Genomic DNA, 12,649 nt, shown 5'->3' with positions numbered 1-12,649 from the left:
TCAGGGATGCACGCAGTCTCGATCGTGCCCTGCACAAGGTTAACCCTGTTGACATCTTATCGCATTTTTCAGCGCACCTAGCGAACATTAGTGTCTTAACCTGCCATCTTGCTCACCCTGACGAAGAATGTGTCTCCCTACAAGGAACTAGTGGCATTGTCAAAAAAAAAAAAACATGATAGGAAGCAAAAACCAGGAGAGAGAGAGGGGAGGGAGGGGTGGGGGGTGGGGGGGGAGAGGGAGGGATTACCTAGCGAAGTGACACGGACGATGATGCCATTGCTGCCAAGCTCCATGTCTGCTACTACTAGACACCAGATTTACCACCGTCGAGCTCCATGTCCACCGCTGCCACCTCGATCGGCTTTGAAAGGGACGGCCTGATCTGCCCGACCAATGAGGAGGGGACAGTGGTGGCACCTGAGATCGGGGAAGCTTCCTTGTCTTGGAGAGCCCGAAGAGGCGACAGGCGATGGCGGCGGCTAGAGTTGAAGGCGGGTTGGAGGGAGGGTGGAACTAGTGCGAGGAGGGAGAAGGGTGAGGTGGCGTTGGTACTGAGCTGCCACCACCGCCTGAGGCTAGATCCAATGAGCCCTAGGACGGTTTGGGCGAGCTCGGTGGCGCCGTTGTCCGCGTCTTCTTCCGCGGCTTCCGGCCCCAATGAAGAGGCGGTGATGCCGCCTCTGCTCTGCCTAGTGTTTGCTACTTGAGGACGTTATTGCCACTTGGGCTGTCGCTCCGCAGGCTTCTTCTACCGGTGGATAAAGACAAAGAGGGGGAGGGGAGGAGATACTAGTGTGACCCATTAAAAATAACCTGCACTGTGGAGTATGTATCCTTTCAGGGATTTAAGAAATGTGACACATGCAATACTATCGTCCTTATAGAAGGGCATGTACCTCTTCTTCTTTCTCCATAAGCTTAATTATGGGATTACAATCCTCTACCGTTACCGATGTGCTTGACATAAATATAGACTGAAATTCTATTTATCATCTTTAAAAACCATTACTGATGTTTTGTTATTGTCGTCATATTGTTGACTCAAAGAACAATAAAGGCTCACATGTTAGACGCACAACACTAACTACAAGGATCGGATCCATGCACGGCATCTGTGCATATGGTGTGGCATCCGATGGCAACGCATGCAAGAGCCTAATCTAGCGAGAGGTGATCGAGGAGTAGAAGCATTTTACAGCTTTTGTGCAGGGAATGCGTCGTGGTGCCAATTAAGCTAGCATGCATATGCAATGCAGCAGCACGAGTAAAAACAAGTTACTCCTACTTTTGCAGGGCTACTAGTACTGTACGATAATCTGGATCTGGTTGCCGTGCATTTCTTCGGAAGAAACATCCAAGCAAAGTGCAGTACGAGCGCGCATCATGGCACTCGGAGATTGCGACCTGTGCAAGTGTGCATTGCAGATCGATATCAGATAGCCGTAACTAGGGGAAGAAAACGGGTGGAAACGGTATCATTATTTTATTATTTTTACAAAAACGATCGGAAAGGTCAGAAAATTTTTATATTTATAAAAAACTGAATTTTTAAAACAGTCGATAAAAATATTATTATTATATATACTATTAGTTTGCGGAAACGGTGTGTCAGTATGGTCGGAAATTTTCATATAGTTTTCACCCATGTTCGTAACGTCACGTTGGATCACCAAACATTCAATGGTCATCTACTCATTTATTAGATGCAAACTGAATGGTTATCAAGTAATTAAAGAAAATAAAGGTCAATAAGTCATAAAAAAACAAAATTGACTATGGATATATGTATAGTAATTAGAGTTTAATTTGTTATGTTATATAACTTATAAAAATCGAATTCATGAAATGATATAGTATTACATATTAATATAATATCTTATCAATTTTTTTAAAAATATATATAACTATTTAGGTTACATATAATAAACGGGTGTACATCTATTCAGGTGATAAAAAAAAATATTTCCTCAGTGACACTTAGCTTTTCAAGCTTTAACCTCTATCGATATGTGCATGCATGTATCATACATACATTATGCATATCATATTGATAATCATGCATGCCATGCGTGCCGCATCGATGCGTTTATATTGATGTCGATGACGATGCGTGTCAATTTGTTGAGACATGCATGGATATGTAGCTAGGTTGCATGCATGCATACACTCCAATATATATAGATCGATGTACATATATATCCATGGGAGGTGTGTACAGATCGATGGATGAAGGGTAATGCGACCAAATGGTCACACCAATCGATGCATGTGACCGTGCTTCCTTGTGTTCTTGCTGCAACAGTGCATGCCTGCCATGCTTGTTTGGTGTGTGTGACCACACTACTAGTCTATACGACAACGAGAGAAAAAAAAAAGAGCAAGAGAGATCTCTAGAGAGAGTTTTACTCCTACGTCTAGTGAGAGAGATTTATGTATACAGAAATCGAGTAAATTTCATAAAACTGCATATATTTTGTACATTCTATCACAAAACTATATATTTAAGAATATATTTCACAAAACTACAGATTTAGTGTCTACGTTTATCACAAAACTACAGGTACTTTGCACAATACATCACAAAACTACAGATTTAAGAACTTGTTTCACAAAACTACAGATTTAATATCTTCATTTATCACAAAACTACAAGTTTAGTGTCTTCATTATCACAAAAATACATGTTTTAGCATTGTTAAAACCTGTAGTTTTGTGATAATGAAGACACTAAACATGTAGTTTTTTGATAAAAGAAGACACTAAATGTGTAGTTATGGGATAAACGAATACACTAAATCTATAGTTTTATAAAACAAGTTCTTAAATATATAGTTTTGTGATAGATTATACAAAGTACCTATAGTTTTGTGATAAAAATAGACACTAAATATGTAGTTTTATGAAACAAGCTCTTAAATCTGTAGTTTTGTGATAAATTATGCAAAATACCTATAATTTTGTGAAATTTACTCATAGAAATTTGACCTACAAGTCATTTCTGATTATTTTTAGTTGTTTATCTACCGCTTATCACCTTAGCTTAGCAGAATCTTAATTAATTAGCCATCCATCCGGTGATATACTGATACACTAAACCATTAATTAAGAGACTTGATTAAATCAAGCAAATTAAGTTGAAAGTGCTGGATATATCTACAGATGATGATTATGTTTCAAGAGAGGTGTGCTGGACATAAATATCTACAGAATCCAATTGAATTTGGAGTAGTGCTGTGTTTAGTTACTTCAAACTTTGAACTTTTCTATCACATTAAATGTTTAAACACATGCATGAAGCATTAAATATGAACGAAAAAAACCAATTGCACAATTTGCATGTAAATTGCTAGACGAATCTTTTAAGCCTAATTACGCCATGATTTGACAATGTGGTGCTACAGTAAACATTTGCTAATGACGGATTAATTAAGCTTAATAGATTCGTCTCGCAGTTTACAGGCGGAATTTTTAATTTGTTTTGTCATTAGTCTACGTTTAATACTTCAAATATGTGTCCGTACACGTAAAAAAAAATTCCGAAACAAATAAACACGGCCCTAGGCCGGTTCTGAAAATTTAACCTCTGAACAAGACTGAATACACGGACTTGAGGTGTGTTTAGGCTGTGTTTAGATGGTGAAAAAGTTAGGAAGTTGAAAGAAAGTTGGTAGTTTAGAGAAAAAGTTGGTAGTTTATGTGTGTAGGAAAGTTTTCGATGTGATATGATGTGATGGAAAGCTGGGAATTTGGGGGAACTAAACACTGCCTTAGTTCACGCCAAAATTGGAAGTTTGGTTGAAATTGGAACGATGCGATGGAAAAGTTAAAAGTTTGTGTGTGTAGGAAAGTTTTAATGTGATGGAAAAGTTGAAAGTTTGAAGAAAAACTTTGGATCTAAACTCGGCCTTGCTGTTGATTTTGTCAAGGTGTATTTAGTTTTTTTGGGTGTAAAGTTTTTGAAGCACAGGGACACGCATTTGAAGTATTAAGCGTAGACTAATAACAAAACAAATTACAAATTTCTCTTGTAAACTGTGAGACGAATTTATTAAGCCAAATTAATTCGTCATTAGTAAATGTTTACTGTAGCATCACACTATCAAATCATAGCGTAATTAGGCTCAAAAGATTTGTCTCGCAATTTACATGCAAACTGTGTAATTGATTTTTTTCACATTTAATATTCTATGTATATGTCCAAATATTTGATGGGACGTTTTTGGCTAAATTTTTTTTATCTAAGGCCTCAGGTCCAAAATTCACAGGACATGGCAGTGCTGGACACGTATCCATTTCTGACCAAAACACCAATACAGTGTTTCCTCTTTCTTTCCCTGCACCTGCTGCAGCCATGCAGTTAGATCCGTTCATACGGTACATCTGCAGTTCAGCTCTAGACTGCAGTTCAAAGTGTTAGGATATATGTGTATATAGGTACTACTATATACAAATACGTATATATATGTTCTTGGATCTGTATTCTGTACACATCATCTGGGTTTGGGGAATTGCAAACTGTTTATTTTGTCCTGCAGCCCGTACAATACACTGTAGCTATACTGTACTCTCAAATAATTTACACTGATGAAAGGTTGAGCTCATCGACAAAGTGCAGCCCAAACCTGTGGGCAATATACTTCCTGTATTCTCAAATAATTTGCACTGTTACTATTCAAGCTTAAATTATAAAGGTACGTGGTGCCATAAATATAAAGGTACAACGACTATCATTCATCATAAAGTAATTATTTAGAAGTAATTTGTGATCAACGTGAGATGGTTGTAGTCAACACTAATATAACAATCTTCGTATGATTAGACTCTTTCCGGACAATGAATCTGGACATGAAATCAATTTAGGACGGATACATCTAATTTTTCCTATTATTATATTTAGGACGGAGGTAGTAATATATATACTCATTCAGATTAAAAACCCTCGGTAATAACCGTTTGGGACATACTGGAGATTTTATAGGAAGTTCATAGTACATTTTAAAGGGAGTCCAGACATAAGAGGTGGTAAGTTTGGCCGGCATTTGCATGGAACTGTAGTACCAACTGATGCACAAAGTGTTGCTGTCGAACTCAAAACACCAAACGAACAAAAACGTACAGCAAATTACATCAATCAGTGTGAAACGTTTTCACAAGGGTCCAAACCAAAGGGAAATATGCACATATCCCCCTGGGCTAGCAGGAAAAGGGCAAAGTACTGTCACCATCAGCTAAAACCCATGAGCTGCCCATCTTATCTCCTCTCCCAATTCTGTCACTCTGTACTATTCTCTCTCTAGATTTGTCTGACTATCTTTCTCTCTCTCTCATCAGATGGATGGATGGTGAGAAATTGAGACACTTGGCCTGCTAATCCATCTACCATTTGCTATGGATAATGCAATGTATGAGTGCTAAATGTATGTGCACAAGAGGCACACGGATCATGGCCGCTAAAAAGTAGAGGGAGGATGAACCGTGCAGGTGTGACCGGCCAGCAGATCACTCTTATCATTACCAGATTGCAGGGGATTGCTGCTTATCCAATTAGCAGTACGAGTCCATCGTTTTGCTTATAGTTGACTATAATCTGTAACACTTATTAGCGATTAAAAAAATTTAGGTATTTTTTAGCTAATTAAAAAGTAAACTATGATAAAAAAATAAAATTAACTCTAAAATTATTTAAAATTTAATCTCTCTCTGTGCTTGTATGCTTGCTAACCAGATTGCTGCTAATCACTCACCTGAAAAGGATTAGGATCTTTTCGCTGTACAAATATCTGTTTTGTTGCCCTGTCTCGTTCCCAGAATACATGTGACTTGAAAGGCCATTTCTGTGAATGTATGGCAATTACTTTACCCTTTAAATGAACTATTCTAAGAAATGATTGTATGCCCTTATGGGTTTCAGTTCCAGGTGCATGTAAATTGAAGCGAAAACATTGTTACCCGTGTTATGTAAAATTATTGGAGAAATCGGTAGCAGTAAAAGGGAAAAAAAAGTCAAAATCACGGTAGTGTTTAGTACTATGGAATGAATGATACTCCCTCCGTCCACAAATACAAGGCATATTCACATTCAAACTTAAGTGTGTATTGGTTCCTCTATACCCTTAACGAATGCTATCTAATTAGGTAGAGGTCAATTAGAGTAGTTTAGTATATCATGCATGCACAAATAAAAATATTCGCTACATTTGTGGACAGAGAGCGAGAATTACGCATGCATTTGGTAATTGTCCATGACCTATTACTCGCTGAACAAAGTTCCAGCTGAAAGATTACAGTTAAACTAACTCTTTGCAAATCCTCACGAACCTAATCCGAATTATCTGTCCCTCCCTATATAGAATGGTACCAGTTCACCGGTATATAAGTTCAAAGATAAACGGGGCAAGCTACACTCCAGCCCCTCCTGTACTATTTTCTGATGTATAAAATCCTATGAGCAAATGGTCAACTGAAGCAAAGCATTGGGACCCAGATGCAAGGTTAAGATGCTTTATCCTTGAGCTCAGCAGCTGGTACAAGCACAACTTCGTTTTGCAAGCCACTCTCAGCAGCCACATTGTTGTCAGTTGACGATGACGATGATAGCATGTTCTCCTTCAACCGCTGCAGCCGATTCTCGAGACCGCACACCTTCTCGATCACATCGAAGAAATGTTCATCATCGCTCACGTCCAAGAAATGCAGAGCGTCAGAGGCCCAAGTGTCCACCCAAGAAACAGCAGTCTCCTCAGTGCCGATGTTGTTATTCATCAGTTGACTAGAATCTGTGATGGAAGGCTTGATCGTAGGCGGTGTACCCTCCTGCAAACAAGACAAGTTAAGCAGACAAGTTAAGACCACACAATTAACTGGGTGGATTCAAAAGGAGTAAACTATTTCAGGTGGAAGCCCTTATCAGCGCTTGCTGTTTATACCTTGGTTTTATCAGTTGGCGACAAGCAAGTTTCATTGTCCTGAGGTCTTGGAGGGCTGTTAATTGATTTTGGCTTCTTATCAAGACCTTTCTGCAGACGTGTGGGCACGTTGATTATTTCAGATAAGGGAAGAAAGCATGAGTTGTCCATTTGATCCACTTTAGCTGAAGTTTCAGCCTTTTCTATGCTTGTTCTTGACCTTTTGCTGGGACCAGAATAACGACTTTCACCCTGAAAGACAATGCCAACGGTTAACTTACGAAAACCCTGGGCACTATGTGAGATGTTGCCAGGAACTTAAAAATAACAGATTGTAAAGTTGCCATAGTGAAGGAATGTAATGCATGAAAGACAAAATTTCAGTCGATGAATATCATGCATCAAACTCAGAGTAACTATCATACATAATGAATCTACTAATACATTTTTAGGACTTCAATTTTTTACAGGCAACATATTCAAATGTTTGCATGGGCACATGGAATGTATAGATAAACCCAGAGGGAACATTTGGGGGCATGCGGATGCAAGAAAACAAATATTCAGATTATATGAATAAATGTGAGATAAGAAATGCATGCCTTCCTATCCCTGAGAGCAGCACACCGTGTATTTTTGAACCACTTATCAATCTGCAAAGAGATCAGACATTTGTCATTGGTCAATGAGTTCATTGATTCCGCAAAGACAAACTTGGTAATACTTCTATACTTCAAAGATGAACCCATCACATTAGAAGGAAAAGGTGATCAACTACAAAATATACATCTGAACTTAAAAGTCATACACATTGTTTGCTGTATTTTGAAAATTGAACTTCGGAGTATGATCTGGTGAGTGCTGCCAAAAATTGACTAGCAAAACAAAATATCCAGGTGAATTAACATATGTAAGAAATAAATTATTCAACACAACACAACAAACCTTTTCAAAAGAAATACCCAGCTCTGTTGAGAGATTTTCTTTGACACTCCGGGCAGGAAGCTCATTTTCAGCAAAAGCTTTACGGAGCACCTAATTTAACAGAGAATAATACGAGGCATTAAGCAAGTGTCCTGAAAAAAACACACGGTCACAGCTACAGGCACAGTAGATCAGTGAATTTCACCATCAATTGACTTTCTGTTTTGTGTTACAGCAAATACGCGATCATAGAATTAAGATGTAATGCTGATAATATGTTTTTTGAGATAATAAACATTCCAAGTTACCTCAACTGCCGCAGGAGGAATCCTGAAAAGTTTTCTCCGAGGTTGGGCTTTCTTATTGGATTTGACATCTGATCGACCCTCTACGGAATTAGTCCCAACACCAGTTGAACCAGTTCTTCTTTTCTTTCTCTTGTTAAGACCCCAATCTTCATCTTCACTCTGTTCGTCATTGCCAATAGGCTCTCCAAACATTTGCTGTGAATGGAGAGAAGTGGTCATAATAGCGTTGATCCATCTTAGTGATGAAAAGGAACTTACTAATACAGTATTCACAGTTAATAACAGACACATCTATTTAAACTCCGCTATTCATAGAATACAATTTCCTGTTGATAAAGCACACCTCATTAAGTTGTGTATAGTCAACATCTCTTCTTGGCCTTTGGTGGGTAAGAATCTCAGCCAAACCATCTTCACCAAAATCGATTCCTAGATTTGAACTTTCACGACAGAATCCTTCAGCATCATTGAAATCTGCTGATATGAAGTCTGGAATATCATCATTTGGAGAATAAAGTGGACTCCCTGAACAATTGGAATCGGCAGATTTATTCTCTTCACCACTGCTGCTGGCCTCATTTTCTTCAGGGTCATAGTCCTCATCACCTGAATACTCAGATAGCCAATCTTGGCCCAGTCCATCATCAGAGTTGAAATGTTCAGCTGCTTCCTTGAAAATATCCTATAGAAAGCAAGCAGAATCAAGGCTTATTCAACACAATTAAACCACTTGAGTAAAAGGTGATCAAAACATGAACGTAAAGAACTAAAAGGTGATCAAAACTTGAACGTAAAGAACAAAAAAACTTACACTGGAGGGACACTTCACTGTAAAACTTGTCCCCAGATGGGCATTAATGGCGTCTAAAATTTTCATCTTGGAAGAACAGTGTTTGCAAAGCCGCCCATGGCGGGTAGTTGGAAGAACTGAGAGATACCACAAAACAAAGTTAGATACATCACAAACTGTAAAGTAGCCATTGCAGCAACATATCAGGTGGAGCAACTGCAGCAGGTGACATGGATGCATAATCATCAGAATAGAAGGTACACTATGATGTTTGGTACAGCACACCACATTACATTATTCTGAAGCAATAACTTAAAACATACATTATTTTATAGGAACTCATGCCATACTTTCATTTCTTTAAAAAGGCATATAAATGTTTATTCATGCTAAAGAATCATCACATGCTAAAAAGTAGAAGACAAGTTATGCATGGAGTGACAGCAGAGTCTAGACTCTACACACTAGAGATGTCCTACATTTATTTTGAAGTGTTGGACCACAACATAACATAGTAGAGTGCTAAGTTCAGTTTATTTTTGAGGAAATTGGAAAGTTCAGATTATGGTTGAGTTCGTACACTGCACTGGTCACTACATAAAGTAGAAATATATATTAAAAAATTGACACTAAACAAAACTACATTCATTTACCAAAAAGGTGGAACCTCATATTTTGAAAGAAGTTAAGAGAAATGATTACCCACTTTTATCAAAAGGAGGCTCCAAACATTTCTGATGACACGCCAGTTTGCAGCCCCCCTCACAGAATATAATGTTATTGTCAGGAAATGACTCGTGGGATTTGCACCTTGAACATATTGTCTAGAAAAGAGAACATTGTATCAATATATAATCCTATGGAAGTAGGGAGTTTGATATTCACTTGATGACATACATACATGTTCAGGATTGACAGACTCGTGACACCCATCTGGTGGAATCACAGAGTCATCCTTGCTCCCACTGGAACTACACAAATCAAGTTGGTGAATGACGTCACGGATAGCGATTTTGTATTTCATGATCTGTTTCTTAGCACGCTGTAGCTCCTTCTCTGGCTTTATTTTCTCTCGACTGTTAGGAAAGGCACACCCTTTAGTAAGTATAGTATAAATAGCATACTGTTACTTCATTCTATGCAACATCAGGATATATATATATATATATATAGAGAGAGAGAATTAGATATAAAACAACACAAGTGAAGCTTACTGAGAGCATCAGTATAGACCGTTATAGAACAGTTCTTTGATAGCTAATTGACAACTGACAGTAACAAATTAACAATTAGAAGGCAAACTAGATGTGTATATCATGATTGAGAGGTCCTCCACAGTAAAGCACTTCTATCCCAAGACACTACTTCAACTACGCAAGTCAAAATGATTACTTCCAACAGATACATATACCAGTATTATTTCTGACCCATGAGGAGTTGGTCACAGCCAATGAGCTAGGGATGGATTCTGATCCTCCTATTATTAAGATGCTATTGGTGGTTAAAACATAAGTTCTCATCTGGTTTGCATACAGTAAATGTGAATGATTTTCTCTTCATGAGTAGTTCTAAACCTCATTCTAAGCCCTTGCTCATTATTGCCCTAAACAAAATGGAACTTTGTTACTGAGAAGGTTTAATCTGGTTTGCTTTTGAGTTTTCCGTCAAAAACTACAATCATGCAAGCATGAATTAAATAATTTCAGGTTTCTTTTTCCCCTTTTGGCATGTAAGATTAGTTGGATTTGAATATTTCTATAGTCAAAACTCAGAAGCTTACAACAGTAAGAGAGAAGCAGTGCATACCTGTGCCCATTCCAACCATCTCCAGAGTATGCATCTAGCAAATTCTGCTCCTGTTTTATTTTGATAAGTAAATATCTTGCTCTTTTTTCCATGCGACTGACCTCATCACTCTCATCATTTTTCCTTTTCTGTTTATGCTTCCTCCTTGTTGGCCCTGTTGCAGACTTTCCGGTAGCCGCATCTGAACCCCGCCGCCGCTTCAGAGGACTGCTATGGTGTTTGTTCTCTATACATTTCGCCAGGTTAGCGCTACTTCTTGTTGTTCGTTTGGGAGGAGAATCCGGCTTGCGTGGAGTATTCTGGCGGGTTGCTCTTTTTGATACAGAGATCAATTCCGAAGAGGATTCTGTCCTCTGTTGCAGTGCTCTTCTAGAAGTATAGCACAGTGGTTTCTTTTCTGGGGTATTCATTGCTGGTGATGGATAGTATTACAACAGGTTGAGACCTACCATAAAGAACACATTACAGTATTAATCTGAGAGCTGAATGGACATGATGATAACAAGTACAGTAAGCAGCATTACATAGTACGTAGCAGACAAGAAAATGTACTAGCCGCTGCATGTAAAAAAAGACAGATGCTTGTAATCTAAACAAAGTAGTAGTACATCTATTGGCTGCCTGCCCTAACCAGCAGGGCAAATACCGAAAAGCATAGAACAAATAATGAGAAATTCTAGATCTCTAACCAGAGCAGCAAATTCCAGCACACACATTACACACCCGAAGATCTCACCGAGCACAGACCTAGCGCGGAGCATTGGGGCTCAGTTGAAACCCCCTCTCCCAAAAATGTCGCGGAAATGAACTGCGCACCCCAACCTTGGATGCTAAATCCTACACGAAGGATTCAACCACTAACTAGCACACTAAACAGCAAATGAATCCCTCACTAAACCAACCGAATCGAGAGGAAGACGCAGCAATCTTCGGTCTCCCACTACCCAAGCCACAGCGGAGTTAAAACAAACGAACGAACACACGATCCACCCCCATCCAAGCAACCGACCGAAGCTAGGGTTTGCCGCTTACCGAGCAGGAGGAGGAAACGGAACCCCGGGCCCGGGCGGATCTCCCGCCTCCCCCAACGGCAGCCCAGCACCAGCACCAGCAGAGTGCGGGGGAGGGGAGGGGACGCACCGCGCCGCCTCTCGCCGCCGCCGCGGGGAAGGGTAGGAGGAGAGGGGGAGAGGAGGCGGCGGCGAATTTGGGGGGGAGAAGAGGAGAGGAGAGGAGAGGAGAGAAGGGAAGGGAAGCGAAGGGGAGGGGAGTTGAGTTGGGGGAAACCTTGGAATTCCCTTGTGTTGCGGCTGCATTTACACAGTGGTCGACTACTAGGGAGGAGGACTGACTTGCTTCGCTGCTGCAGTGGGAAAGCCCGACCGAGGCCAGGAAACGCGGACGCCGCTCTTCTTTTTTTTTTGTTTTTTTTTTCACTCTCTCTCGTCTCTCCCTCTCTATATTTCTGAAGGGTATTTATTTATAATTTGATTTTACTTTCCAAAACAGTACTCCCTCTATCCTTAAATATAATGGATGGACAGCTTCCTGTCCAGATTCGTTGGACTAGAATATGTTACATCCAAGCAAAATACCTTATATTTAGAGACAGAGGGAGTATATCGTCTATGAAGGGACCATTTCTTTCATTATTATTCAGAAATATATGTAGGGGGTTCGTAAGATGTGCACACTCACCTCTACGAAGACTAGGCTGATATATTTTGAGATTGATGAAGTCACCACGGGTACTTCGTTGTTCACAGATATGTTGTTTATCGCCGAAAGAATAATTAGTCGTAAATGCGAGCAAAATGCTAAGTTTTGAACTAATCCGGATGAGTAGGTTTCAGCGCAAGAAATCAATTAGACCCACTTTACTATTTTATTTTATTTTGCCAACCGTGTTTATG

The 12,649-nt window shown here is 39.4% G+C and overlaps 1 protein-coding gene across 4 annotated transcripts; it reads right to left on the bottom strand.

Moving 5' to 3' along the window:
* Positions 1–6,231: 6,231 nt before the first annotated feature.
* On the bottom strand, positions 6,232–11,813 carry LOC4328295 (pathogenesis-related homeodomain protein). 4 transcript variants are annotated; one of them, XR_010739245.1, is made up of 11 exons: positions 11,769–11,813; positions 10,737–11,181; positions 9,832–10,006; positions 9,637–9,754; positions 8,952–9,067; positions 8,484–8,822; positions 8,141–8,335; positions 7,717–7,943; positions 7,511–7,561; positions 6,930–7,160; positions 6,232–6,816 (listed from the first exon to the last, which is right to left on the bottom strand). XR_010739245.1 is itself a non-coding variant. In XM_015771331.3 (11 exons), the coding sequence occupies exons 2-11, from the start codon at positions 11,144–11,146 to the stop codon at positions 6,496–6,498; spliced, it is 2,046 nt and encodes a 681-aa protein (XP_015626817.1). In that variant the 5' UTR covers positions 11,147–11,181; positions 11,769–11,813; the 3' UTR covers positions 6,232–6,495. The 4 variants fall into 4 exon arrangements, 3 of the variants coding, with proteins under 3 accessions (XP_015626817.1, XP_025878967.1, XP_066163468.1); XM_015771331.3 differs by having other exon boundaries at positions 7,854–7,943; XM_026023182.2 differs by lacking the exon at positions 11,769–11,813 and having other exon boundaries at positions 7,854–7,943; positions 9,828–10,006; positions 10,737–10,924.
* Positions 11,814–12,649: the final 836 nt, after the last annotated feature.

The sequence above is a fragment of the Oryza sativa genome, chromosome 2 (genome assembly GCF_034140825.1).
Source record: "Oryza sativa Japonica Group chromosome 2, ASM3414082v1".
Classification (NCBI taxonomy): domain Eukaryota; kingdom Viridiplantae; phylum Streptophyta; class Magnoliopsida; order Poales; family Poaceae; genus Oryza; species Oryza sativa.
The sequence above is the reverse complement of the archived record's forward strand: the minus strand, read 5'-3'. Positions and strand labels throughout refer to the sequence as shown.

Bases quoted from the DNA above. Each gene is read 5' to 3' on its own strand.
- LOC4328295 (XM_015771331.3), bottom strand. From the start codon at position 11,146: ATGAATACCCCAGAAAAGAAACCACTGTGCTATACTTCTAGAAGAGCA. The intron at 7,944-8,140 runs GTAACTTGGAAT...CTGTTAAATTAG, and splicing joins TTCCTCCTGCGGCAGTTGAG to GTGCTCCGTAAAGCTTTTGC. The intron at 7,161-7,510 runs GCATGCATTTCT...ATTGTCTTTCAG, and splicing joins CTGCTCTCAGGGATAGGAAG to GGTGAAAGTCGTTATTCTGG.